The 26,062-nt window shown below is 51.3% G+C and overlaps 11 protein-coding genes across 11 annotated transcripts; 7 read left to right on the plus strand and 4 right to left on the minus strand.

The window, feature by feature from the left end:
- Window positions 1-314: 314 nt before the first annotated feature.
- Window positions 315-1,477, minus strand: K460DRAFT_346729 (carbohydrate kinase; the record flags this gene model as incomplete). Its single annotated transcript, XM_040931317.1, has 2 exons — window positions 315-1,161; window positions 1,211-1,477. The coding sequence occupies 2 exons, from the start codon at window positions 1,475-1,477 to the stop codon at window positions 703-705; spliced, it is 726 nt and encodes a 241-aa protein (XP_040783210.1). The 3' UTR covers window positions 315-702.
- Window positions 1,478-2,796: 1,319 nt separating this feature from the next.
- On the plus strand, window positions 2,797-3,889 carry K460DRAFT_380452 (vacuolar protein sorting-associated protein 26B-A; the record flags this gene model as incomplete). The annotated part of the gene is made up of 4 exons (XM_040935263.1): window positions 2,797-3,013; window positions 3,071-3,568; window positions 3,617-3,733; window positions 3,786-3,889. 4 exons carry the CDS (start codon window positions 2,797-2,799, stop codon window positions 3,887-3,889), a joined length of 936 nt encoding a protein of 311 aa, XP_040783211.1.
- A 1,140-nt stretch (window positions 3,890-5,029) lies between these two features.
- K460DRAFT_420536 (aquaporin-like protein) lies at window positions 5,030-7,056 on the plus strand (the record flags this gene model as incomplete). The annotated part of the gene is made up of 5 exons (XM_040938085.1): window positions 5,030-5,057; window positions 5,153-5,641; window positions 5,703-6,163; window positions 6,210-6,478; window positions 6,531-7,056. 5 exons carry the CDS (start codon window positions 5,030-5,032, stop codon window positions 7,054-7,056), a joined length of 1,773 nt encoding a protein of 590 aa, XP_040783212.1.
- Window positions 7,057-7,524: 468 nt separating this feature from the next.
- K460DRAFT_294738 (uncharacterized protein) lies at window positions 7,525-8,798 on the plus strand (the record flags this gene model as incomplete). The annotated part of the gene is made up of 2 exons (XM_040929510.1): window positions 7,525-7,735; window positions 7,807-8,798. The coding sequence occupies 2 exons, from the start codon at window positions 7,525-7,527 to the stop codon at window positions 8,796-8,798; spliced, it is 1,203 nt and encodes a 400-aa protein (XP_040783213.1).
- Window positions 8,799-9,930: 1,132 nt separating this feature from the next.
- On the plus strand, window positions 9,931-11,453 carry K460DRAFT_346740 (soluble quino protein glucose dehydrogenase; the record flags this gene model as incomplete). The annotated part of the gene is made up of 3 exons (XM_040931318.1): window positions 9,931-10,218; window positions 10,278-11,017; window positions 11,102-11,453. Exons 1-3 carry the CDS (start codon window positions 9,937-9,939, stop codon window positions 11,451-11,453), a joined length of 1,374 nt encoding a protein of 457 aa, XP_040783214.1. The 5' UTR covers window positions 9,931-9,936.
- Window positions 11,454-11,840: 387 nt separating this feature from the next.
- On the minus strand, window positions 11,841-13,490 carry K460DRAFT_410067 (uncharacterized protein; the record flags this gene model as incomplete). Its single annotated transcript, XM_040937327.1, has 3 exons — window positions 11,841-13,156; window positions 13,206-13,262; window positions 13,313-13,490. The coding sequence occupies 3 exons, from the start codon at window positions 13,488-13,490 to the stop codon at window positions 11,841-11,843; spliced, it is 1,551 nt and encodes a 516-aa protein (XP_040783215.1).
- A 231-nt stretch (window positions 13,491-13,721) lies between these two features.
- Window positions 13,722-17,543, minus strand: K460DRAFT_346745 (coatomer subunit beta). The gene is made up of 10 exons (XM_040931319.1): window positions 17,240-17,543; window positions 17,086-17,178; window positions 16,845-17,023; window positions 16,726-16,791; window positions 16,637-16,677; window positions 14,774-16,584; window positions 14,555-14,726; window positions 14,457-14,505; window positions 14,125-14,405; window positions 13,722-14,072 (listed from the first exon to the last, which is right to left on the minus strand). Exons 1-10 carry the CDS (start codon window positions 17,270-17,272, stop codon window positions 13,927-13,929), a joined length of 2,871 nt encoding a protein of 956 aa, XP_040783216.1. The 5' UTR covers window positions 17,273-17,543; the 3' UTR covers window positions 13,722-13,926.
- Window positions 17,544-17,651: 108 nt separating this feature from the next.
- On the plus strand, window positions 17,652-18,914 carry K460DRAFT_346748 (Mago nashi protein). Its single transcript, XM_040931320.1, has 7 exons — window positions 17,652-17,766; window positions 17,819-17,856; window positions 17,907-18,002; window positions 18,050-18,113; window positions 18,163-18,250; window positions 18,299-18,424; window positions 18,474-18,914. Exons 1-7 carry the CDS (start codon window positions 17,729-17,731, stop codon window positions 18,486-18,488), a joined length of 465 nt encoding a protein of 154 aa, XP_040783217.1. The 5' UTR covers window positions 17,652-17,728; the 3' UTR covers window positions 18,489-18,914.
- Window positions 18,915-18,990: 76 nt separating this feature from the next.
- Window positions 18,991-21,773, plus strand: K460DRAFT_398605 (uncharacterized protein). The gene is made up of 7 exons (XM_040936207.1): window positions 18,991-19,523; window positions 19,592-19,742; window positions 19,797-20,154; window positions 20,204-20,228; window positions 20,653-20,807; window positions 20,855-21,084; window positions 21,148-21,773. The coding sequence occupies exons 1-7, from the start codon at window positions 19,116-19,118 to the stop codon at window positions 21,660-21,662; spliced, it is 1,842 nt and encodes a 613-aa protein (XP_040783218.1). The 5' UTR covers window positions 18,991-19,115; the 3' UTR covers window positions 21,663-21,773.
- Window positions 21,774-22,081: 308 nt separating this feature from the next.
- K460DRAFT_410072 (uncharacterized protein) lies at window positions 22,082-23,886 on the plus strand (the record flags this gene model as incomplete). The annotated part of the gene is made up of 4 exons (XM_040937328.1): window positions 22,082-22,150; window positions 22,198-22,550; window positions 22,601-23,426; window positions 23,485-23,886. The coding sequence occupies 4 exons, from the start codon at window positions 22,082-22,084 to the stop codon at window positions 23,884-23,886; spliced, it is 1,650 nt and encodes a 549-aa protein (XP_040783219.1).
- Window positions 23,887-23,894: 8 nt separating this feature from the next.
- K460DRAFT_370624 (NADH-dependent flavin oxidoreductase-like protein) lies at window positions 23,895-25,942 on the minus strand. Its single transcript, XM_040934200.1, has one exon. The coding sequence runs from the start codon at window positions 25,656-25,658 to the stop codon at window positions 24,249-24,251; it is 1,410 nt and encodes a 469-aa protein (XP_040783220.1). The 5' UTR covers window positions 25,659-25,942; the 3' UTR covers window positions 23,895-24,248.
- Between the last annotated feature and the right edge of the window lie 120 nt (window positions 25,943-26,062).

Here is a 26,062-nt window from a genome sequence, read left to right on the forward strand (position 1 = left end):
CTGGCTACAACGGGGGTATGTGCTAGAATCGATGGGGAAAGATAAGTATTGTTGCGTCTTATACCCTTGATTCGCGGACAACCAGCTTTTTTTTTCTTATCATTTTTGCTTTATTGTCGGTTCTTCATTCAATTGGGAGGTGAGAGGACAGGAGTCGGTGTAGCAGCGGGGAAGCAATCTAGAATATGGCTAGCGTACTTGCTTAATTTAATTAATCTTACACGGCGGATAGTTCCAATGACGATCGCCGCTCAGGCAACTGTGTGCGAGTCGGAGGCTTACATGGATACGTATTTCAAGATTGTATTCCTAGTGCTAGGGGCTGTTGTCGATGCCGATTACAGGATAGAGGAGGGTACAGGCTGGAGGACATTGACAGCCTTAATAATAAGCTCAGCAAAGCTTCGCTGTTGGGAAGCGGGCGAGCTGCGAAAAGCAAATCCGTAAGATCTGGATTTGGTGGGGTGCATTAGTTCAATGACATTTTGTACGTATCGCAAATCTGCAATTGCGCCTACATCCTAACACAGAAGAACTTGGAATAATCTATATTTCTCCATATGTACTGCATGCCGGCCCGTCTTGAAAGGGTATAATGTATCAGTTGCGCCATTTTAAGAGCCGTGTACCAAGATGTGTGATGCCAAACGCCTGAAGGAAATTGCCGAAAGGAAACCAGCTAACTAATCTCGACGCATGTTGTTATTGTCGAGATGTGCCAACTAGGACCTTGTCAACGGCGACGGTCGCGAGATCCTGGACTTCTTGCAAAGTTCCCTTGACATCCACAATCTCGACATCCTTCAGTTGCTTGCACTCGGCTTCGTCGGGTTCCTCGAGAGCGGCAAATTGACTCTCAACCATGGCATCCTTCATGTAGTGGCCTTGTCTGGCGCGGACGCGGGCTAGCAAGGTCTCCTTATCGGCGCGGAGGTAAACAAAGTGGACATTGGCGTTCGGATCCTCGTTATAGAGTCTGGCAGTGCGGATGACGTCCCGGTACTTCTTTTTGAGTGCGCTGCAAGTGACTACCACGCCCTTTGCGCCGTCCTTCAAAGCAACCAGTGCTTGGTCCCGGAGGAGAATGAGCCAGTCCCATCGGTCTTCGTCGTTCAGCGGGATTCCAGCGGCCATCTTGTCAATGTTTGCTTTCGGGTGGAACTATTGAAGGATTAGAAAAAGTAGAGTGTAACGCAGATTAACCACTTACCTCATCGCCCTCAATGTAGTCAAATCCATACCGATCAGCAAGATATTTAGCGATTGTACTCTTGCCACATCCTGCAGGACCAGTGACGATGAGGATATGGTGATGGTCAGTAATCGACATTTCGGCGGCCTTTGCAGAGTTGAGAGAAGATGAGGTGTACGAGGTGTTCGGGGTGTTCGAGGTCGAACCGGTGTTGGAAGTCGGAGGTGTGGGCGGCGGCGCATAATGTAATGGCTTGAGATGTGATTGCTCGACTGTTTGCAGCATCATGATGGAGTTAGATGGCACAAACGGGAGGACAGGGCGCTCTTTTGTGGTAGCTGAAAGTCAGGCGAGGCGCTAGTAGCTGAAGTTGGGTTTCCAGAGACAAAGAAACGGGGATACGTTCCGGTGAATATATAGTGTTGGGAAGCGGATGTAACAAGCTTATGTAGAGCAATGGTAAGCAATAACGAATAGGCCAATTCGAGCTGGGGCAGTGCGCATTTTAAGACGTGGGCGCCTCGTCTGGAGATTCCTCCCGGGGCGCATGACGGCAAGGGTGGAACATAGTTTGGGACAAACTTTCTAATAGCCAAGCACTGATGTCACCGCAAAACGACGCTGCGAATGCAAATAAGGCTAGATTTTGCCAAAGACTGCAACCGCCGGCAAATTCGCTCTGCTACCCGGCGCCCCCCTGACTCGGCAAGCCAGACGGGGAAGAAGGAAAGACTTCGACATGGTCGTCGGCGTTTGAAAGGCAACCAGTAGCGCGTGGGATGATGCGAGTGGCGGATCAAGCTAGCCCCGCACTTTGAAACCCCAGTTCACGTCAGGTACTGCTGCATCCTGCAGGCTTCAGGGTAGCCAAGTGCCAGCGCAGACGCTCGACGCGGTGCCCCGGAATCCCCGCATTGAGCACATGGTCTTGGTCAGAAGAGAGCGGTTGCGTTGCTGTAGCCTAGGACAATGAGTGAGGTTGAAGCCAACGCTGACCAACTTGCGCCCTGAGAAGCTGTTGATAATGGCGCGTGGGGGTCACGCGAGCCGACTGAATTTCTTCGGCCCGGCGAAGGTCGTCGAGCGAGCTTGGATGAAGGATGCTGAAGGCTAGTAGCTGAACGGAAGCCTCAAGCGTTCTCCCTGTACGCCCCGGTGTCGCAGATGCTCGTGTACAGCTCACCGCTGGATGAAAGAAGCACACACACACTGCATGTCCTGTCTGCATAGTGCGGTCATCTCCGTTGCGCCTGTGTCTGATGTTTGCTGTATGCAAACTGACCGTGTGACCAGTTTATTGTTATACGGCGCCCAGGACGCGGTAAGAAGTGACGTGGGCCCATGAAGACCAGTATGCCAGGGACAAGGCGCTGTGAGCCAACTGAGGCACGATGATGCAACAGGCTGGGGTGGGTGGCCATGGATATGGTTGATGATTGATACTGGCCAGGAGATGGCACGTGACCTCCCCAACTAGGCCAAGCGCATGGATAACGGCAACCTCAGTCGAGCTCCGCCGACCACCGACGCGAGCGTTGAGTTGACTGCTTGCACTGCATCCATCCAGAAACGCGCCAGCAGTCCGGTAGCTGCCGCCGCCCACCATGTCATACTTCTTCTCCACCCCGGTCGACATCGACGTCGTGCTCGAAGACCTCGATGACCGCTCGGCCGTCGACGTCAAGCTCGACAAGAACCGCAAAGAGAAGGTCCCGCTGTACCTAGATGGCGAGTCGGTCAAGGGCCAGGTTACTGTCAGGCCCAAAGATGGCAAGCGACTGGAGCACACGGGCATCAAGGTGCAATTCATTGGCACGATTGGTGGGTCACTCGGATAGCTTTGATATGGCGAACCGACACTGACATGAGGCTCGCTAGAGATGTTCTTCGATCGCGGCAACCACTACGAGTTCCTCTCCCTCGGCCAGGAGCTAGCATCGCCCGGCGAGCTGCAGCACCCGCAGACGTTTGATTTCAACTTCAAGAACGTCGAGAAGCAATACGAGTCGTACAATGGCATCAACGTCAAGCTGCGCTACTTTGTGCGCGTCACCGTGTCACGGAGAATGGCCGACGTAGTAAGGGAAAAGGATCTGTGGGTCTATTCATACCGGATACCCCCGGAGACGAACAGCTCTATCAAGATGGACGTGGGCATCGAAGACTGCCTGCATATCGAGTTTGAATACTCAAAGTCGAAATACCACCTCAAGGACGTCATTGTAGGCAGGATATACTTCTTGCTAGTTCGGTTAAAGATCAAGCACATGGAGCTCTCCATCATCCGGAGAGAGACAACAGGTACCGCGCCTAATCAGTACAATGAGAGCGAGACTCTGGTTCGCTTCGAGATCATGGATGGTTCACCATCGCGAGGTATGTATCATCCCTACTACTTCTAGAGCTAGGCTAACGGGCTTGTAGGCGAAACCATACCCATCAGGCTGTTCCTCGGTGGCTTTGACCTTACGCCCACCTTCCGAGAGGTCAACAAGAAGTACTCGACTCGCTACTACCTCAGCTTAGTACTCATTGACGAAGGTATATCACCCGTGTAGATTTTACTAGTCTGTGACAACTAACCAATGTCTAGATGCACGGCGATATTTCAAACAATCCGAGATTGTACTCTTCCGACAAGCGCCCGAAGGCCTGACTTTGGCTCAAGAGCAAAACAAGTTAATGGCAGTGTCATGAGCCCTATCCGCGACGGATTCATTAATACAAGTTCGGGTAACGAAACGTCGAGCCTGTACCTTCTCTAGCATTCATCAAGTGCTCGGCGTCGTGGCTTTCATACAGCCTATGGAATGCGCATGGGCGTTTAGCGAGCAACATGACCGTGGGATAGGGTCTGTTGCATCTCATCATACTCCCCGCAACCCCGTAGATACCAATCTCAAAATAGAAAGTTCCAAGGCAATTATTCGGCGAATGGGGCAAATCTCTCCTTTCACTCACACTAAGTTCTCAAGGAAATGTGGAGGCCCGAGTTTCCGCGAGTCACTGCTCCTTTGGCAGTGGCAGAACAACGCCCTACTTGCTCTACATGCCTAGTTACTTGCCTGAAACCTGCCGACCGTTCCGGCGATATGGGAATGTTCAATAGTGGTATGCCACGTTGGGAACTCATGCTTCGATCTCCCGAGGTCGAGTCAATCGACTAGTCTTATGCAGGCCGCCCCAGCAGTGAGAAATGAGCTCCGGGACTGAATAAATGTCGTCAAGAACGCGCGAATCGTGGTTTCCCTATCAAGTAGGCGGTTTGGAAGCAGGACTAATAATTGGGTTGGTAGACCTCGCCCGTCAAAGTATCATAAGCCACATTCCGACGCTGATCCCAAACCAACTAATCAGCATGTGAGCATCTCGATTATAATCCAGTCATTCTGCTATTACCATGCAACCTCGGCACCCTTTCTTCGTGTTAAATAAAAAATCGACCAGGGTCGTGGCGATTAGTCCATGCGTGGTACAAGATGAAGCACCAATCAGCCACTTTCGCGTGTGGCAAATCCCGCCTAGGGATCGCGATGAGGCTCATTTGGGCATCAGCATTCGCGATTGACTCACGGAAATTATGCTTTTTACAAGCATTTGGGTCGTGAAACAAAGCGATTGGTGCGTACCTAATGATCTTGCAAGGTGCTCCACTGAAGATGTGGGCGTACTAAAAAAGTGCCCTGGCGATGACATCACGCACGCAATTCTTCACTTTCCCATGGTCGAGCGACAAAACGCATAAATGATCTACAACCTCAGCTTATGTCTCAAATAACAATCGGTCTGCATTCAATTGACTGCAAGTGCCTCGAAATTTGACACAGAAAAGTCAGTATGTCGCAACCGCAACCAGATGGTCCAGGTACACTTTCCCAACTCTCCACTAGCCACTTACCATATTTGGCTCTTCCATTGCCACCAAAATTCATTGATATAAACCATTCTGACTAATCTTAGCCGAACAAAACAATGGCACCAATCAACAGCCACCCAATAACTCTATGGCTGGGCGAAGACAGCAAACTACGACGGATTTCAGGCCACCAAGGCTATATCACAACTCTTCGACTGCATCAAGCATGGGACGGTACGCCAACGCGCGCGTAGTGGAGTCGAATCAATCGCGGCCTGGACCTGAGCGTAGCCATACCGCTCGCACCAACTTCACCAATCAGACGGACATGACTGAAGACCCAAACCATAGAGCTGAGAGGAAACCGGAACAAACTGTTGATGTCGAGAATGAGTACTTCGCACTCAATCCTTGGTACAATCAACAGAAGGACAAGCCTGTTTTTGGTTTAGCTGCGCCACTCCCGCGAACCGTTCGCCGGGGCATGTGGCGGGGAAAGGGAGATTTGCGCAAATCACTGTATAAAGTCGAAGAAGATCAAGACAACGATGGCGTTGCCAGAAACGACGGACTAGACTTTGAGAAGAACCAAGGTCAGTGTGCATCGATCTTACATTATGTGCCTATCGATCAAATCTAATCATCATGCTAAAGTAGATTTTAACGAAGATACGGATCATCTTCAGGTCCCACTGGGACACGAAAACGAAACCTCACCTCATGGACCGCAAGACCCAGACAACTTTCGGACCACAATTCGAGGCCGCAACGTCAACGTTCGACGAGTACCTACCGATGAAGCAGACCATGTGCTCTACCATCGGGGCATTGGTCGCGACGGCGGAGAACGCGGAGAAGGTGGAGATCGTGCGCCAGTGAACGAGCGTGGTTTGTCGTATTCTGGCCAACAGGGACAAACGCAACACTTTGGAATGCAAGATGGTCTTCCTCCGCTCAAGGAACTTGCGTCCCACGAAACGAGTCAAACCCAAAAGGACAAGGCGGAAGTACAGCACCGCGAACATGAGGCGCAACAGGAATCTTACAACCAGTATCGCAATCCTATCGCTAGGCTGCGTGCAAAGTATCCCCAAGCGCCCGCGGAGTTTCTGGCAGTAAGTATACCGTCACATCCGCATAAGGCTGTTCTAACACTCGCAGACTTTCGTCTATCTCTTGATCGGTATTTGCGTGAATCTTTCTGTGGCTACTTCTGAAAAGGCAACCGGTAGCTTCGAGACGCAGGCATGGGGATGGGGGTTCGCAGTTATGATCGGCATTTATTTGGGTGGTGGTGTCTCTGGCTCTCATCTCAGCCCTACCATCTCGATATCCCTTTCGATATATCGTGGCTTCCCGTGGAAAATGGCCGCTATTTACATCTGCATGCAGATGCTAGCAGGCCTGTGTGCCGGAGCGCTAGCCTACGCGTAAGTGCTCTCGAACTGCCGCAATCCGCCGGACTCTACTGACCCTTCACAGTCTGTATCGCGATGCCATCTTGGCGGTTGATCCTGGGCTGACACTCGATAAGACGGGCAAAGCGCTTTTCCCAAAAGGACCTTCGTTCACAACGGTTGGGGGGTTCTTCAATGACTTTGTGTACATGGCGGTGTATGTGTGCATCACGTTCGCACTGGGTGACGACCAGAACTCGCCACCTGGTCAAGGAATGACAGCCCTCATCATCGGTTTTACGGGCTTTGTCACTATGATTGCACTAGGGTACAACACAGGGCTGGGCATATCGCCTGCGCGTGATCTCGGTCCTCGACTTGTCGCGCTGTGGGCGGGCTATCCCGACGCATTCAAAGGTGGCTACTGGGCATATGGCTCCTGGGGGGCATCAATCAGCGGTGCGTTTTTTGGCGGACTTATCTATGATCTTTTCATCTTCGCGGGAGGAGAGTCGCCGGTCAATTATAGATGGCCGCAGCCTGGGGACATCAAGTGGAAGGTGAAGGAGAAAAGGCAGCAGACAAAAGATAAGATTCAGCGCATAGCCTGAAAAAAAATAATACAATGAAACAGGGGGAAATGTTTTTTCGAGATAACAAGGATCTGGACCTCTCTCATTATCGCGTGTGGTGGTGTTATGCATCATAAGTGGTGCGCCTCGGGACTACCTAATTATAGGATAAGGGTCCGTCCGTCCCGGGAATAGCGCAGCCGGAATTTATTCAACATACACTGGAACCCGCTCGTCATCGCTGATTGTCTTCCGACCTCACTAAATCTCAAATTCGAGAACCAACCAAAAACACGAGCTTGACGTAAGCTTCACAAGATAACGCACAGAAAATTCCAGACCCACTATTTTATAACGTGTTTTCCAAAGTACGGGCCGGGCCTTTCGACGACTTTTCCTTTTTATCAATTTCTCGTCGCCCAACATGTTTCGTACATTACATTATAAGTTGTCCCGAAAAGAGCCCAGCCAGGGCATCTCAACGATTACTTCCTTCTTTACTACGGAATGAATACTAATAACAATATACTACGATTGAATGTTGGCGATGGCTCAACGCCCACTCTTGCAGAGAGCGAGTATGAGGAGGAGGAGAAGTACAATGAGAAAGTCGGTCTACGCCTGAGACTGAAGCACTTCACATGGGCATGGTTTCTCTCGTCGATGGGCACCGGGGGCCTCTCCATCGCTATCGGAGTGACGCCGCATAGATTCAATGGTACGTCTAGTCTATCGTTACCTACTTCCTCCCCAATACTCTGGAGAATCCTGGCATACTAACGTCCTTAGGTCTTTACTACATCGGCCTGGTCATTTTCCTCCTCGATATCGCTCTTTTCAGCGTCCTATGCGCCTGCACGATAACCCGGGCAATCCTGTACCCCACACACTTCAAACGCTCCTTCACGCACCCGCAAGAATCCTTCTTCTTCGGCGCCTTCTGGCTCAGCATCAGTGTCATAATCAGTAACATCCAAGTCTATGGCGTCACGCAGGGCCCTGCATACCCCTGGCTTATCGATACCATATACGTGCTCTACTGGATGTATGCGGCGTGTTCACTGGTGAACAGCGTGTTTCAGTACTGGGTACTCATCCAGTGGAGTATCGTGCGCCCCATTCCATACTTACCGAGTATCTTTCTCGCGGGCTACTCAGCTATGCTGACGGGTACCATCGCCTCCTTGATTGCGGGCTCACAGCCACCACATCGCGCGGTGGCGATCATCGTGTCCGGGTGTGCATATCAGGGCTTTGGGTGGTTGAAGTCCTGCGTTGCTATTGTGGGGTACATCAGAAATATCTTGGATCAAGGGCTACCGGCTCCATCGAAGCGGCCTGCCATGTTCATTCCCGTTGGCGCATGTGCGTTTACCACTGTGGCGCTCATGGGCCAGGCAAAAGCTATCCCTTCGTACGGGTACTTTGCAGAACATCCTTCCGCTGCGGAGATGCTTCAAGTTTTGACGCTGTTCATTGGCATTTTCTTATGGATCTTTGCGTTCTGGCTATTCTGCCTCGCAGTCCTCGGGAATATCAGTGTGGTAGGCAAGATGCCTTTCTCATTAGCCTGGTGGGCCTTTGTCTTCCCGAATGTTGGCTTCATGGCTGCTACCTCGATGATTGCGAAGGAACTAGGGAGTGAGGCGATTAAATGGGTTGCAAGTGTAATGACGATAATTCTGGTAGCTATGTGGCTAATGGTTACGGTTGCGTGTATCAGAGCGGTTTGGCAAAAGAAGATTGCATGGCCTGGACAGGATGAGGACAAGGATAGGTGAAGCTATTGGAAAAAAGCTCCAAGGTCCCATCGCATGAACGACACGAAGTTTCCCTACGATCAGCCACACCCATCTCGAAGCCAGTGATGGAAAGCCCAGTCTCTCCTTCTCCAGGGCTTCATCATCCACCAAACGTCCACACGGCAAAACATCCCTCTTCACGTTACACGGAAGCGCCATCGACACCACGATATGTAAATGCGCGACGTAAGCGTTTCCCACGCTGTCGGGACAGTGCATGCTACGACATTCACAGCTTAGCATCGACTACCCCGCTTTTATCCAGCTACTGGCACTTTAACCGGCGGGTCGGGGCGGGCCAAGCTAAGACTAGATATCGTTGGAGCATAGCTTTTAGATCTACCCCGCGCTAGATTGTTGCTTGTTGGTTCTTTATCGCACTGGGCTGGAACGCAGAGCATCAGGAGAACATTGTTGGGGTCAGCGGTGGACGCTAGCGGTCCTTGTTTTTTCTGTCAAGATGACAAGAGCTCGACATGGCAGGAAGGAATGATTCGATGTAGCTTTAGGAGTTGAGAATTAAACGAGTTACAGGTTTTCAGCAAGTTATACCAAGCATTCAACGTCTGATTGTGTACGGCAACTATATCCACTACCGAGAGAAGCGCATCCGTGCTGGCGGGTAGACAAATCACTATACCAGTTGCTAACAAGTCTTGCCCTTTTGGTAACGCCGCACGTTCTCGGCTCGTTCGACCTGCAACCCCATGTTTCCAAGTGCTCGACTAGAGGACTATGCCCGCAACGCTTCGTCCTTCCGAGCCAGTCAAAATCTAAGGAATTGGCAAAGAAAAGCCCTTTTGTCGGCCACCGCAATCAGCCAGTAGGAGGATAGCTATGGACGTAGGAGGCATAAGCGCTATGCATCTCGAACTGCAAAGGAGTCATTGGAGATAAGAACGGCCCAGCAGCGCATGGAGAAGAAGCCTCCTGCTGCCGTTGGAGAAAAAGCGTACCTAATAGTGCGGAGAAACTTTACGACATGTAATGCAGCCTGCCAATCTGTTCTTGCTCAGCTGGACGAGTCAGATAACTTCTACCGTCGCACTTCATACTTCAACCCTTGGTCTTTACCCCTAACTCGTCTTAATTACCAGTAACCTGCACAAAAACAACCATGTTGAACAAAATCCTCCTCGCTACAGCTGCCCTTCAGGCCCATGTCTTGGCCCAAAGCTGCCCCTCCCTCACAGCGCAGTACCCAGCTCCGTCCGTAGCAAGCGACTATGAGGCCAGGCTCGTAGCACAGAACTTGGACAAGCCGCGAGGTCTCATCTTCGATAACAACAATAACCTGCTGGTTGTGGAGAGGGAGGTTGGCGTCACTGCGTTCAAAGTCGAGGGTGCTGGGTCATGCGTAACATTGAAGGATAAGAAGACTGTTGTTAGCGATGGCACTGTATATCAGTCCTCCTTGATGACTAGAAGAATAGTAAAAACAATGCTGATGCTTTATAGCTCAACCACGGCATCGAGCTCTCCGAGGACGGCAAAACGCTCTACGCTTCTAGCCGCGAATCCGTCCTCAAGTACAATTACGACTCGACCAAACTGTCTGTATCCGACAACGGCCAAGTCATCGTGAAAGGCATGACGACAGACGGCCAAGTCACTCGCACTCTCTTATTGTCTCGCAAGTCAAAGAATACGCTTCTCGTTTCCCGCGGGAGTGACGAGAATATTGATCTCAGCACTGTCGACGTGAACAGCGGACAGTCCCAAATTCGCATCTTCGACCCCTCAAAGAACGATATCTCCTACACTACCGGTACCACACTAGGCTGGGGTCTCCGCAATGCCGTCGGCCTAGCTGAGAACCCCACGGACGGCGGTATATGGAGCGCAGAGAACAATGCAGACAACATCGAGCGCGACGGTTTCTCCATCCACGAGAATAACCCCGCCGAAGAGCTGAACTACCACGGCAAGCTTGAGGATGCAAAGAACTCCCTCCTAGATGCAAACTACGGATACCCCCTCTGTTACGGTGCATGGAACATTTCTGAGATCTCATCAGCGGGCCAACTTCAAATCGGCGACCAGTTCGCCATTGCAGAGGAGAATGCTACGCGACAGGATGCATTTTGTAACGACGCGAGGCAAAAGCCTAGACTGGTCTTTCAACCGCACACTTCGCCGATTGATATAAAGTTCGACACGAAGGGCGAGAACCTCTACGTCAGCCTGAGAGGAAGCTGGTATGTCGTCGTCGTCGTCTCTAACCCTCCTTGTCAATTCGTTGTAATTGCAAACTATCCACTAACGCGTTTGTCACCCTGCAGGAACCGCAACGACCCCGTCGGCTACTCTGTATCAGTAATTTCCTTCAGCGCGAACGGCGAGCCCACGAAGCCATCGTCCAGCACCACGGCCCTAACACCCATCTTCTCCAACAGCAACACGACCGCGTGTCCGGGCAACTGCTTTCGACCCGCAGGATTGGCGTGGGACCGTAATGGTAGGTTGTATGTGTCGAGCGATGCGACGGGAGAGATTTACGTTATTACAAAGTCTGGTGGCGATGCGCTGGATGCGACGAGGCCGAAGGCTAGTGCTGCGTCGAAGAGTCCAGTTTCCGGTGTGGTGGGTGTAGTGGTTGCGGCTTTGGCGATGGCGTTTGCGTACTTGTTGTGAGTGATCTACGGAGTTGCTCGAAATATGTTGAGCGGAGGTTATTATCCACCGGTGCTCAGATGATGATGCTTATGATGATGGCTTCGATGACGATAATGATATTAATGGCTGGTGACTTTTCAATAACTTACACCGCGCAGACTCACTTAATGTCTAACGGAAGAAGAGTCAAGTAAAGACTATGATAGACGTGAGAAATCGAGTCTACCTACAAAACGCGAATGGAGTATTCGATCTATGAACAGTGAGGAGAAATGGTATACCTCAAGCCAAACAACAAAAAGCCTATCTACAACACAATGAATACCTTCCTCAGCCCGGAAGACATGGTGGGATCTCTGTACCGTGCAATTAGCAACAGCGCATGTCATGGCCACCAACGACATTCTACACTCCCTTCGCCTCACACAATCTCCCACTCTTACTCAACACCGTGCCCAACCCCTTGTGTACTTCGGCCTGGAAACCCTCAAACGGCACCTTCTCCCCATCAATACTGATATACCCATCCTTCTGCCCCTTTGGAATAATCCTGTATGCGCTCACCTTTTGATAGTCTACATGTTCCATGTCAAAGAATGTGTGGTTCTCAATGGCCAATAGTGTTTTGATGGCTGTGTGTCTGGGGATGTCGCCACGGATACGGATGAGGTCGAGACAGCCGTCGGAGGGGAGGGCGGCAGGGAAGAAATTTGCGTCGGGGGACATGTAGGACATGTTTCCGGCATAAAAGTTCCCGAGTTTGTCATGGGGGATAAGCTGCCATTCGGAGGGGAGAGGGTCGTTTATGGTGCCATATTTGAGGGTTGGTAGGCCTTCGTCGGTGGGAGGCAGTGCGCGGTCGTCGTTGCTTCGTGGTGGCTTGGAGGCCTCAGCACGGTAGGCTTCTCGCACCGCTGGCTTATTGTCGAATTCGACCTTTACGGCGATGTCGGCAGGATAGATAGTCTTGCCCATGAGTCGCACCAGAAAGCCCCATGTGAAGCGCGCGCTTCCCATCCAGCGCATATGTTCAGTCCCAAGATCTGTCTCGGCGACTATACCGACAGACTGCGAGAGAAAAGAGAGGGTGCGACGGTCGCCTTGCGTGACGGATATCAGGTCCAGAGGTGTACGTAGCCCTTTGACAACAGCAAGTGCCGCCAGACTCGGGCTATCCGTCCCATTGAAGTTCAGACTCATCGCATTTCCTGAGCCACAGGGGAGTTGTGCAATAGCCATCTTGACCAGAGCCCTTGCCGCGTCTGGTCTCTTCCCTAGTCCGTTCCAAACTTCGTGCGCTACACCATCGCCTGAGCAGCAAGCGACTATATCGTAGGCCTCAATATCCATGTTTTGTCCAATTTCCACACCATGACCTTGATGCTGCGTCTTCTCCACATCCAGCTCGCACCGCGCAGCCGCGAAGATGGGCGCGATGGACTTGTGGTAGATCTTCACAGCAGTACCCAGTCCCCCAAAAGGGTTTATGAGCACCTTGACGCGTTTCTGGCGCTGCGATGCTCCGTATGCGCGGTCGAGCAGCTTCTCCGTCCAAGGTTCTGCTAGTCCACTATCCGGTTTATCTAAAGTGTAACTGATGATGGCGGGCCGGACGGCTTTGTTTGATACGGTTTGCGCGTACTGGATGGTGACTTGGCCGTCGTCCGAGTGCTCAGCCCAGAGGATGTTGTAGAAGGGTATTGAACGAGTGGATTTGTTCTCTGTCTTTGTGAGCGGCTGACGGGCACAAACGAAGGGAACATAGCTTACTGCCAGCAAGAGACAGGCCGCAGCAGTTTCCGCTTTTGCTTTCCAACAGCGCCTCATCTGTCACATGTGAGCGAGAGCATCGTGTGCGGCCTAGGCGAGGCGTGTACCCAATACTATCAGAGAGTCTGTCCCCAGCGTCAGCGAGGCATTTCTGCCCACAGCGAGCGTGTCGGGAACATTCGCATGATCCCTCGTATCGTCGGTCGAGTGCGGAGGTTGCGGCAGAGTAGCAGGGGCAAGCGAAGGGTCTCTAAAAGGATTGTCGTCACCCGCAGTCGAAGCCATGGTTATCGCAGGAAGTCACGAGGCCTGGCGAGCATGCTGGAGTCTACGAGGAAGAGAAGGCAGGAAAGCAACCTAAGCAACGAGGTCAAGTAAGTAAGCTGTCGCTAAGGAACAGCTGGGGCGGCTGCTGACGGACAAACACGAACAACGTCCGCGTTTGGACCCTGCCGAGGCATCCGAGTTTGGGGAAAATGATACATGTCAATCAACACGAACATTACGCGTCATAAACAACCTTTGTGTCATTTGGGAATAATCCAATGCTACAGTACCATCTGCCGTGCCTTCTACGACTTTTGATTCCCAAACGGCGTTGCATGCGCATTTGTCCATGGACTGACCGTGAAAGTTTGCAACCTTCCTCTTGCGTACACTTCTCTCGAATAACTCCCTGGCGCGGCCTCCACATGCAAAGCAATCCTTGTCAATAGTCCCCTCATGCCACGCCAACCTTGTTCAGACCTTTCAACGACCCTAAACTCAACGCCAACCCCTGTGATCGACTACGAATGCGCACAAATCCTGTAATGGGGCCGTTCTCCCCCTCCTTTTCTATGCTCAAGTTGGCAAGAGCGTCCTCGCCTAATACGGATTAGCAAATGACACATCAAACCACATGGGTGAGGAGACATACCAAAGACACTCCGAGCGTACAAGTTCGCAGACAAGAATTGACAGTCGCCTTTCATCGACGCTTCCGGGGTAAGACAGCTCATGTTTGTGCAAGCCATGAGCTGCTTCAGGAATTCGCGTAGAGTCTTGGCCTTCGAGTTGATGTTGACCTTGTTTTCCCATTCGAATTCGGTCCACATGGTGCGGAACTGTGTTTCTGTGCATTGTGCTGGCTTGATGTAGTCCATAATGTCCACGTGCACGTCATTGAGTATAACCACATTAGAGTCAACTCCTTTCTCACTATGTCATCGTTAGCAGCTGCTGGATATTGATTTGTCACGAGGTACATACCCCTCGTATATTATGTTACCAAAAATGACGCCAGTATCGGTCGAGGAAACTATACTAGTAAGCATATGCATTGGTGGTCCTGGAAAAGAGTGATTTACCCTTGATAGTCGCTTGAATATTAACAAAGTCATGAGGACCAACGTTCTGCGTTGAAGGGCGTTCGACAACCTTGAGGTCGCCAAGAGTCGCAAACTCGATGGTAAGGTTTTGTAACGTCTCGGTCGTTTGGTTGACGAGGAGCACATCGAGTACAATATCGAATTGGTGAACCTTGTGACGATTAGCAGATACTCTGAGCGGGCTGTGAGACTTCATACCTTTACGTAAGCCTCAGCGTATACCGAATCGGAGAACCCAGTAAGCTGAACAACACGGCTCAGTTTCGAACTCATGTCCTCGGTTGCACTGTCGCCACCAGTAGCCCTCTCCAAATCTTGTTCGATCTCGTCACTACCGTCTGCGTCCTTCTTCTTGAGCTGGCGGATGTTGAACGCATCGTCAACGTTGACAGCTGACTTGGCCCTGTCCAAAGCCTCCTTGGCTATTCGCTTTTTCTCTTCTGTTTGTACCATAGCCTTGAATGACTTGCGCGTGTCTTCGAGGAAAACTGTCTGGAGCTCCTTCCTTTGTGCAAATTCTGAGAGTGACCGGACACATGACATGATACGGTCCACCGAGTCTTCGTCTATGAAAGTCTTGACGAACTGAGATTGGCCAACGCGAATGATTGAAATCATAATGAGCATCGCCTCGGCACGCAGCGCGTTTGTACGCGCTGGGTCCTCTGATAGATCTGCGTGTCGCATGACAAGTTTAGTCAAAGTGCTGGAGAGAACCGTAGCCAGGTAGTAATCGCCGTCGAGGACGAGCTGACGTAGTGGTGGTTTTTGGGAGTTCTTGACCGCTTCCAGTTTCGCTTTAGCAGCCGCCGAAGAGGTGAGCGCACTCTCCGTAGCATATGTACCATCTGCGAGAACCTTTCGTGACCCTGACGGAGCTGCCGGCTTTGCGTGCCCGTTGACCTGTTCGGTGCTCTCTTTACCGTCCGATGCTTCATCAAGCAATCTCTGCTCGGATGCCAGGATAGGGATCTCACCCAGTGATGATCGAATTCCCTTCCACGCGTCCCGGATATCCTTGGCATCGAGAGAGAATTCGCCGATAATCCACAGTACGCCGCGGTAGACCTTGCCAGCGCGAACTTCCCCGAGAGTCGATACGAGACGCGAAATGATCGAGGCTCGCAGATCTGGGAATCGCTCGACGACTTCCTTCACGAAGGAGATGACATCAACTGCAGAAGCGTTGCTGCTAACATCGGAGATGAAGTCCATGAGAGATCCGACGACGCTTGCGGCAACCTCTGGAAACTTGATGGCGGCCGAGTGAATTGCCGAAATGAGGAGCGACCTGTATTCGGAGTTCTTCTCGTACTGTTCATCAACGGTCTTCATCAATTCTTTCTTTAGAAGGAGAACAACCTCTTCCACGTTCCTGCTTGAGATCATCTCCATGGCAATGTTGAGCGACTTCTTGCGTACGTCTAGATCAGTGCTCGACAAGACACGGAGGACTTCCATTGTCAAGTCATCCAGTACGCCTTCGTGCTTGTGCCGTAATTGGTCTACCCGCTCCAGAACGATCAGCTTTACATTGTTATCAGGCTCCTTGATTGCCAATTCTACAAACTTCCCGGCGGCAGCCTTGACGGCGACTGGATTACTCGTAAGAGTAGTCAAAGCATGTGCGGCTTCGTAGATGACGGTTGACACCTGCGATTCGAGGAGGTCAAATATCAGTCGAAGGTATCTTGCCTTGTTGGTTGGGTTCACAATGGCGTCCTTGCGGATGAATTCGAGCTCCGCGAGTAGCAAAAGTTCTTCGTGGTTCGGAATAGAATCGAAGACGGTGCTGAGGTATTCCAGAGCCTTCTCGTGGCTCACAGACACAAGCGCAGCAAACGCGTTACGCTTGCAGGTGGGGTCGTTCTCGTCCTCCAGGAATGTGGTTAAAAGGTCAGGCGCATCTGGCATGAGCTCGGGAAGATGGGTGAAGATCGCGGCGATGGCGAAGGTTGCGTTCTTTCGAACGTACGCATGTCGGTGCGTAAGGCATTGGCGCACCGGTTCTTCCACGATTGTTAGCACGAAGCAAGAATACCAGTTCTTGGTCAGGCTTACGTAGTAGTGGCTCCACAAGCTCAGCATCCCGTAGCTTCGTTCTATACATGGATTAACAGTGGTCAGACAGCTGAGGTTGGGTGTCGTACACGAAGCGCAGCGTATTTCCGCGCACATATTCGTTTGGTGCCTGCAAGTCGAAGCGAATCGCATTGCTATGCAGTCGTCAATTTCCGCCTTTCCAATTATCGCGTATAAGTTGACGTACCAGACCAATATCCATTCCTGTCGCAGCTTTCCCTGTGCGTCGTGCTTCGGGCACACCTCGAAGAAAAAGTACATGAGCTTCTTGAGCGGTTTCGACTTGCTAGGCATGACGAATCGTATGATGTGCATGAGGAGGCCTGCTTGTGGATCGCCGTTGAGCATTATCGAGAGGACTTTCTTCTACAAGCTTGTCAGACAGCCAACTCTAGCAGGGCGGGGCAGTCGCAATTGGAAGGGCGCACCATGGTCTCGATCTTCTGCTCATCATTGCCCTTCTCCAGAGATTGCTTGAGCTCATTTTGAGCCGGGACGTCGGCCGCATTGTCCTGGTGTACCTATTGCCCTTCAGTCAGCCCTCCGGAGTCCCCTACTGCTAGATTGCCAGGTGTTCGGTACCAGACTATACGAGTTCTCGAGAAACGTCGCCATTTTGTCGATCGGGCTGTCTATTCGATGCTGTCAGGCAAAAGTGTGTCCAGCTGCAATGGCTGTGGCTCCCGCGGCGGCCGTCAGCCCTCAATGCCCTTGCTCTCCAGAATAAGTGGGATGCTACGTGTATGGATCGAGAGCTCGGTGCTGGGGGGTTTGGGGTTCCGGTATAGCGGTGGCCTTCTAGTAAGGTGGTTGAAAGGACACGATTGCCCTGCGCAGATAGTGACTGGTTCGAATCGGAGGTGCAGCGCTTCACTTGACGATGTTTACGCTCCAGGTGTCTGTTCACGAAATGGTTGTCCACCTGCCTTTGCCAAGACTCGCTAAACAGGGGTCCGCGCCGAGGATCGCGAGAACTTCCAGCGACTGAAGGCAACCCCAGGCTACGAAGCGACATCGAAATCTGGCCAAATCGACCTATACTCACTAAATTTGTGCATAGGAGAGACCACAATGGCAATCACAAACGAACCGTTCTATCTCAGATACTAGTAGGCTCTCTCCCTCCTTCAGTGCACGTGTTTGATCCTCATATTTTCACAGCTCAGGTCACCAAGGTCGATTCGGCCATGAATTCTTAGGTCAGTAGTGCCTGATCAACTCGCTCAATCATAAGCTCACATGGGGGCAGAATTCGACTTTCGTGTGCTCGGAGATGGCCGGAGCGCATCTGCACGTTATGCAAACAACTCCAACTACCGCAACGATTCCCTCATTCGAAAAGAGAGTACGCTTCACCGAACTCCTAACCCAGCTTCTCGCTAACCCTTTAAGTGTGTGTCAGTGATGCGTTGGTGGCCGAGATCAAGCGCATTGTCAAGGACAGCGAAATCTTAAAGTATGTCCTAAGCTAGTAGCTTACGAACTTACAACTAATGCACATATAGGGAAGATGACACGAAGTGGCCCCAAAAGAACAAGGACGGTCGACAAGAACTCGAGATCCGACTGGGTAGCGAGCATATTTCCTTTGAGGTATGTAGACATTGTTCGCCGAACGTGTAGACATTCTAACAACTTTAGACTGCGAAAATCGGCTCGCTCCAGGATGTACAGGACTCATCAGACCCAGAAGGCCTACGTGTTTTCTACTATCTCGCCCAAGACCTGAAAGCCTTGGTCTTCTCGTTAATCTCGCTACACTTCAAGGTAGGTCTGGATTGTATAGTATCTCCGTGCTGTACTAACACATTCCCAGATCAAGCCAATCTAAGTCTCTCCCCTGAGCGGGTAGCGTTGAGTTACTCTTTTGCTGGGGGCCATGTCATTGTGATCAAATTACAAACGCACCATGGACCATGACATGGACCAATCTGCGGGGTATGGCGTATGGAGTCTGCTGCTGGGTCTTGCTCACGGCTGTCACGCCTTGCAGGGCCTGTGAAACTATTGAGGAACAAGCATGGCGGCAGCCAGGAAGTGTGATTGAAGGGTTCTGAGCAATTATGGGGGCCAGGAGGCCAGGAGGCATTCAGTGTATCACTCTTCGAGAGCAACTCGTAGAGGATACAACACGGTCAAAGCTACACTCTTCATGTCCATTAATTCGAACATGTCGTTGTCGTTGTCGATATCGTTCTCGCTATAGCCCACATCTACCAAAGGGTTCCCCATGAGGCTAGCGCGCTTCCTTCCCCGCGAACTGCAGGCCAGCCCTCGGACCCACCTGCACTCACCGTCCAGACACTCCTTCGAGTCCCTAGCCAACATGCACACCACACCCATCGCCACGCCTTTTGATCCTTGACTATCCTATTTTGTAATCGCCTTCCCATCTTCGTTTCGTCCCATGTGTAATCTATACCTTCCTTGCCAGTGAATTCCCCCATCGTACTCCCGGATGCCGACGCCCGATGGTGCGATGGTCTCGCCAGTGGAGCACGAGAGCATCGCTGGCCGCACAACCTGCCCAGAAGAGTCGCGCATCATCACTGCCCACGGATTGAATGAAGAACTCGATCTTGGTGTCGCCAGCAATGCCGAATCGGCGACCCATGTCCCAATGCAACAGCCCACTCCTCCGCCGCAAGACTCTCCTGGCCATGCGCAAACGCCTACAGAAGCCCACTCCAAGCCCGCGAACACAGACATAGAAGTCCCAAGCAGAGACATCCCAACGCCCATGACTGCAACAGATGACGGTGGGGAGGAGCAGCGCGCCTCCCAAGCCTCACCGCTTTCCGCAAACACACCACTGCCAGTCTCGCTGTTCGCCAGCCAACTGTCGTCGCCATTTCCTGCGCACAGGGTATGTGCCACCGAGCCCATACAACAAGCAGCAATTTTAGGGGGGGGTCATGCTGACGTATAGTGTAGTTCCTCCCGAACACGTCCTCCTCCCTCCTCCGCCCCGGGAGCCGCTTCAAAGGCAGCCAGACATCCGATCGCCAGCAGTACGAAGTGGAAGTAGAGATAAAGCATGTCGACATGCGTGAGTCGTTCATGTGCGGATACCTACGCATCAAAGGTATGCAGTCTTGCGTTGTGGCTGGAATGGATATTTGGGCTAATGCACCGACAGGGTTAACGGAAGACCATCCAAGCTTGACTACATACTTCGAAAGCGAAGTCATTGGAAGCAAGTATACGTTCATCACACAGCACCCGGAGTGGGGGTCGAACGAGAAGGTGGACCGACAACACTGGGCTCGTTTTCCAGCGTACAAGCCACTCTCGAAATATTCGTCGCGACAAGAGCTAGTCACAAAGGATTGGATGCAGAAGGAGCATTTGTTCATGCGCTGGAAAGAATACTTTTTGGTGCCAGATCACCGCGTCCGGACGATCAGCGGCGCAAGCTTCGAGGGATTCTATTATATATGCTTCAACCAGGTCTCGGGCAGCATTGAGGGCATCTACTTCCATGCCAAGAGCGAGAAGTATGTACCTACACTCCGAGCAGCTGTATTTGGTGCTAACACGTCCTAGGTTCCAGAAGCTGCAATTGGAACATGTAGAAGATCATGGGTGTCAAGGCGCAATGGAGTTCCGATGATCACGACTGAACGAATTTGCATATGATTGGGATTAGCATTTGGGCGTATTTTCTGGGGTTGCCTTCTTGTATCCTACTTCACTCTCACGGCTTCCAGGCAGCACGCGATGGACGCCGTGGGGTTCCTACATTGTCTAGAATCGGTTGGAGATATTCAGACGTTGCCTTACGACGTCATGCTTGATATGCAATTGTGGATCGTTTTGCGATCGCCTCCACCTTAGGTCTGGTGTACTTGTGGGTGATCAGAGACCCTTGAGCTAGCAGAAAAGCTTGGCTCGCTTCCCGAGGTCGTGATGCCCGACCAATCCACTTTCGCCTTGCCTAAACTTCAGTCTCGTGTCCAGCACTTCCAAGTACCCTCCAGGGAAGATATATCCAGGTGTCGACGATGCCCGGTGAACCAGCGAAGCGCACAAGGCGCGAAGAGTACAAAAAGTCGCTCCTAACCGACGAGCAACATGGGGCGTTACCAAAGAAGAAATTCTACAGGCAACGCGCACACGCCAACCCTTTTTCAGATCATTCTTTGACATAGTACTGCACCCTTGCCGTTTGAGTAGTAACTTTGCTGATTATTACAGTCCAAATAGCCCTGCGGATATGGACTGGGCGAGCTTGTATCCCACATACGCCGTCAAGAAGCAGGAGCAAGAGATGGAAGACGCGCAGAACGAGTCACATGACGCGAACGAGAAAACCCAACGGGCAGTAAAGGCAATATCGAAAAATGTTGAGATTGCAGACATTGGGTGCGGCTTCGGTGGATTACTATTTGCGCTGGCGCCCAAATTCCCGGATACACTGATACTTGGTGGGTTCCCTGCCCACAACAAGAATAACAGTCAATCAAGCCTCGTCACTAACACTTGCCTAGGTATGGAAATCCGAACTTCGGTCACAGAATACGTTCATGAAAAAGTACGCGCGCTGCGGGTCCAAAATGCTTCAACAAACGGCTATCAAAACGTGTCGTGCATCCGCGCCAACACCATGAAATTCTTACCCAACTTCTTCCAGAAGCACCAACTATCGAAGATTTTTCTCTGTTTCCCGGATCCCCATTTCAAGCAACGCAAACACAAAGCGCGTATTGTATCCTACACACTAAACTCGGAGTATGCATACGTTCTGCGGCCTGGCGGCGTGGTCTACACCATCACGGATGTGCAAGACTTGCACGAGTGGATGAAGGGGCATTTTGAGAAGCATCCTAGTTTCGAGAGGGTGGAGAAAGTGTTCGAAGAGGGGGAAGGGGAGGATGGAGCGGGTATGGATGAATGCGTGAGGGCGATGCGGGTCGAGACGGAAGAGGGCAAGAAGGTGGAGAGGAATCAGGGATTGAAGTTTGTGGCTTGTTTCCGGAGGATTGAGGTTCCACCTTGGCCTTGACGTGTAGCTGATTTGTGAGATTTTTTGAGGTAAAATTGATAGAGAAGAGTGCCATATGGTTAACTAGGTGCTCGTATGCCCAGAAAATAGACTGCCTGCCTGAGAACGACGAAATCCAGGTTTAGTGTATGCTAATGCGATGCATTTAAGGACACTAATCCATGCACCCAGTGTGTTGCAAGGTTCTAAGTGTGACAAGAATTGCTTTTTGGTTTGTGGGCGTCCACTACTGCAGTTCAGATCACAGACCTCAACCTGCCCCGCGCTCGTACAACACCACAACACCACAACACCATAACATCACAACACCATAACATCACAATACAGCAACCCTCCATTCCCCGTCAGCGCATACTTCAAATCACATAACAAGGTCCTGTTCGACTATCCGCGCGACTTTCAACAATCTCTCGCAAGCAATGTCCCAACCATCCGCATCCCCATTACTTAGTCTTCCAGAGGAACTGCAGCTTGGGATCCTCGAACACGTAGGTCACAGGCCAATCCTTCCAAACAAATACACTGACCTGAGCAGATCATCACACGCACTGACCTCAAAGCACTATGTCTGACCTCGAAAGCGCTACGCTTCCATGCCATTCCCCGTCTTTATGAGCGCATCGACATCCGATTGTGGAGCAGCCACGATACGGACCGATTCCTTCAATGCGACGTAGCTTGGGCCGGAAACCATCTTCGCCACACCAGAGAGCTCGTAGTGGAGGACGAGCGTATCACTGAAGAGATTGAGTCTGTCCATACCGGTCCCATCAAACTACCCCAGAGCTACCCCCACAGCGAGGAAAAACAATATCCGCCTGAAGATCGAGACGATTTTCTGTATGAAATCTTGCAGATGTTTCCTGACCACGTTCTGCATCGGTTCTGGTAATTTTGAAAGCTAGCCCTGTATATACATAACATGCTAACTTACTTAGCTTCCTTTCACGGCGGCATTTAAACCCCCTGTTGAACGGACATCTTTGCAGCTATCAAAACGCAATCCAAGACCTTCAAATGAGCTTGCATGCCGAGCCCAGTCAACCTGAGCATTTGCCGCAGTTGTTTTATGGCTCAAAGTCCCTTGACCTCTATATCATCGAACATTGGAACATAGACCTCTTGCTTCACAACATCATGTTCATTGGCCATAGTTTGCAGCAATTATCCTTAAGCACAGAGCGTAGCCAAGATCTTCCTCGGCAAATCACCGAGTCGGTGTTGAAAGGGAACGTCACTCAGCATACACCCAATCTAAAACAGCTCAAATTGTCCGGAATGGAGATAGGAAACCTTTTTCATCCACTTTCTCAATTTGTAAACTTTCCTGCCCTGACTCATATCGAGCTTTCGGCATGTCACAGAGTTGACCAGTTCCTCACGGACCTAGGCAACAGTGCTCAAGAAGATGGACTCTGTCTCGAGAACATAGCTGTTGATGTAGTAAGCCCTCCGAGCGACGAACAACAAAGCTTGGACAGCTGTTTTAAGAAGATCTTCAAAGCGTGTCGTTCTATCCGGAGCTTGCACGTAGGTTTCGACGTTTGTCCTGAGCCGCCTCAAATCATCATGGATCAAATACTTTCCAAGGGGCGAGACCTTCGGCTCTTAAGTTTGCATTCTTCGATGGGAGTTAATGTGTTCGCAGAAGACGATTTGGATAAAATTTGCAGTGTATGCCCCAATCTGCAACAATTGGGATATGAAATTGAGGAGGTAGCACTAATAGTCCTTAAATCAGATAGTTCCTATAAACAATTCATAGTAAGTCAAACTGGGCGCAGTCTGGCTTTTGTACAGGGCATGGGCTCACAGATTCTAGGAGGCCGTTCGTCATTTGAGAGAGCTCCGCTTGCTCCACGTCCGCATACCTGATATAGGACATTTGGGGCGACTTGGAACGAATTCTGCCAATATGAGAGTCCTTGACATGCAGATGCAGAGAGCTGCCAACCAAATTTTTGGAGATCTACACCGAGGGCAAGATTACAAATTAGACGCTCTTGTCATCGGGCATCTGACAACTTTGGGGGAACCAGACGAAGAAAGGCTCCCACAATACTGTTTCATCAAGGGCCAACAAACCGACTCCCTCAATCGTACCGTCGCTGTCGGCGTACCCGTCACAAGGGTCATGCTGCGTCGGACGCATCCCTACACGGATATTTTGGATCTTGACCCTGGAGTTTCTGTATGGGAACATTGGGTAGGGCGAGCCATGTAGGAGGTACAGTGATCACCCTTTCCAGTCTTATCTCCTTGACACAACCAGAGGCGTTCACGAGCCATAAACAATATGGGGAGTAGTGTAATCTCGCCCTGTATCTAAGAGCGAAGCGAAGCTGCATGTAGCCTTTGGGTAAATCTCGGTCATCATTCTGCTCTGTCAAGCCCTTGCGGGGTTTTAGAATACCTCGACAAATCTGCCTAGCAGCAATCACCGAAACCGCTACTTCTATAGAGTAACCATCAGGTGGTCATGAAGAGTTCGTCTATATGTGCTTCGTGTGTCTATCTGTCTACTATGCACTAACAGCTTTACATATCGTCTTGCCATCGCTGATAAACTCATGTATGTTAGCTCCCTCATAGCTTGGGAAACCGAACTCTCAGGAACTGGTTCGGCCATGCGACATCGAGGCCTAACTGCCAGGCAACTCTCAAAACCCATTCCGGCTCACGCATAAATTGTCTTGCGACCAGAATCACATCAGCCAGCGGCTCTTTCCCTGCCTTTGCCTCCGTGACCGTGACGGCAGCTTGAGCTTCTTTGGCAATTTCAGCATCACCGTTCTTGAGAATGGCCGCCCCACCCTCCTCAACAATATCTCTCGCCTGCTCCGCTTCCGTAATGAGACCTACGGCACCAATTAAGAGACTCAGATTCTCCTTTTTGAGCTCAGCGCGGATCCGAGCGGCGATGCGGATTTGGTAGTCTTTTGAGTCGAACATGTTGATCTGCTGCGCTGGGTAGTTGCCTCCACTGCTTACGTCCAGCAAATCCACACCCAAACCCGGGAGTAACTTTGCGAGCCGAAGCGAGCTCTCAATGTCCCAGCTGCCGTGCTTCTTGCCAACGTCGGTCTCCTCCAACCACTCGGTCGAGCTGATGCGCAAGTAGAGCGGCATCGAATCTGGAATGACCTTGCGAATCGCTTCGATGATCTCGATCAAGAGCCGCGTGCGATTCTCGAATGAACCACCATAACTATCCGTCCGCTGATTCGAAACCGGGCTCAGAAATTGATGAACCAGATAGCCATGCGCACCATGAATCTCAATCACGTCAATTCCTGCCTTGACAGCCCTTGCCGCGGCACTCGCCCAGTCCTGCACGAGCTCACCGATTTCCTTCTCGCTCAATGCCCGCGGCGCCCAGTACCCTCCACTCTCATCATCGAGCTTCTTCCCGTCCCACGTCCACTCCTCTCCGCCCATGGGACCCACGACGTCCGTCGGCCACCCACCAGCATCGAGATCAGCCTTGACGCTCACCTTCCTCTTTCCACCCTGCGTCTTCTGCTCACCGGCAATCCAGGGCGCGCAAGTACTCGCTTTGCGCCCCGCGTGCGCTAATTGAATCCCGCTCAAGCTCCCCTGGCTCTTGATGAAATCGCTCACTCGTCTCAACGCGGGGATCTGCGCATCCGTCCATAGTCCAGGGCAATTTGGAGAAATGCGGCCGTTGGCTTGGACGCCGGTTGCTTCGATGAAGACGAGTCCCGCGCCTTTCAAGGCGTAGTGGCCTAGTGTGGCGATGTGGTAGTCTGTTAGTGCGCCCGTGGAGGGGCCATGCGAGGCTGTGCTGTATTGACACATAGGTGCTACCAGGATACGGTTCCGAAGAGTGGTGGAGCGGATTGTTAGTGGGGTGAAGAGTGTTGGTGTGGGGGTAGTGGATTGGCTGGAGGGAAAAGGAGTGCCTGGATCCACGAGGTGTTGAGGCGTGAAGTATTCAAGGCCTGGGACTCCTCGGTTCAAGTCTTGTGGTGCCATGTTGGGTGTTGCGGCTTAGGGTGAAGTCGATGTTATTTCAGCGGTGTTCTGGGTTGTGAGATAGGAATTGATAGTCCTGAAAGTGACCGCGGAGGTTTTCGTAGACACTTGGGAATCTACGACAAGTCTCTGTCTTTGAGCTGCTTATCGGAGGTACCAATTGAAGCTTTAAAGATTTGCTTGTTTGAGCACGCGATAGGCTTGATTTGTAAGTTACAAGGTACCGCTCGTTTATTGCCGAGGCTCTTCGCGCACGCTTGCCCGTGTTGGAAACTTTATCATCACGATAACTACTGGTCGTCAAAAGTATACTGACGCTAAAAAGGATGAATTTCAGGTTATTCTCTTTCTAAGGATTCATCGGCTTGGCACAATCACCAATAGAATTTGCTTAGAAATCGAAG

The sequence above is a fragment of the Cucurbitaria berberidis genome (genome assembly GCF_010015615.1).
Source record: "Cucurbitaria berberidis CBS 394.84 unplaced genomic scaffold K460scaffold_6, whole genome shotgun sequence".
Taxonomy (NCBI): Eukaryota; Fungi; Ascomycota; class Dothideomycetes; order Pleosporales; family Cucurbitariaceae; genus Cucurbitaria; species Cucurbitaria berberidis.

Excerpts from the sequence above, each read along its gene's own strand:
- K460DRAFT_346745 (XM_040931319.1), bottom strand. The coding sequence starts at position 17,272 with ATGGCGACGTTTCTCGAGAACTCGTATAGTCTG. Across the intron at positions 17,024-17,085 it reads AGCAGAAGATCGAGACCATG|AAGAAAGTCCTCTCGATAAT; the intron begins GTGCGCCCTTCC and ends ACAAGCTTGTAG. Across the intron at positions 16,585-16,636 it reads GCTTGTGGAGCCACTACTAC|AACCGGTGCGCCAATGCCTT; the intron begins GTAAGCCTGACC and ends CAATCGTGGAAG.
- K460DRAFT_346748 (XM_040931320.1), top strand. The coding sequence starts at position 17,729 with ATGGCAATCACAAACGAACCGTTCTATCTCAGATACTA. Across the intron at positions 17,767-17,818 it reads CCGTTCTATCTCAGATACTA|CTCAGGTCACCAAGGTCGAT; the intron begins GTAGGCTCTCTC and ends ATATTTTCACAG. Across the intron at positions 17,857-17,906 it reads ATTCGGCCATGAATTCTTAG|AATTCGACTTTCGTGTGCTC; the intron begins GTCAGTAGTGCC and ends ACATGGGGGCAG.
- K460DRAFT_398605 (XM_040936207.1), top strand. The coding sequence starts at position 19,116 with ATGCCGACGCCCGATGGTGCGATGGTCTCGCCAGTGGAGCACGAGAGC. Across the intron at positions 19,524-19,591 it reads CGCCATTTCCTGCGCACAGG|TTCCTCCCGAACACGTCCTC; the intron begins GTATGTGCCACC and ends CGTATAGTGTAG. Across the intron at positions 20,229-20,652 it reads AGAAGCTGCAATTGGAACAT|GTGTCGACGATGCCCGGTGA; the intron begins GTAGAAGATCAT and ends AGATATATCCAG.
- K460DRAFT_370624 (XM_040934200.1), bottom strand. The coding sequence starts at position 25,658 with ATGGCACCACAAGACTTGAACCGAGGAGTCCCAGGCCTTGAATACTTC.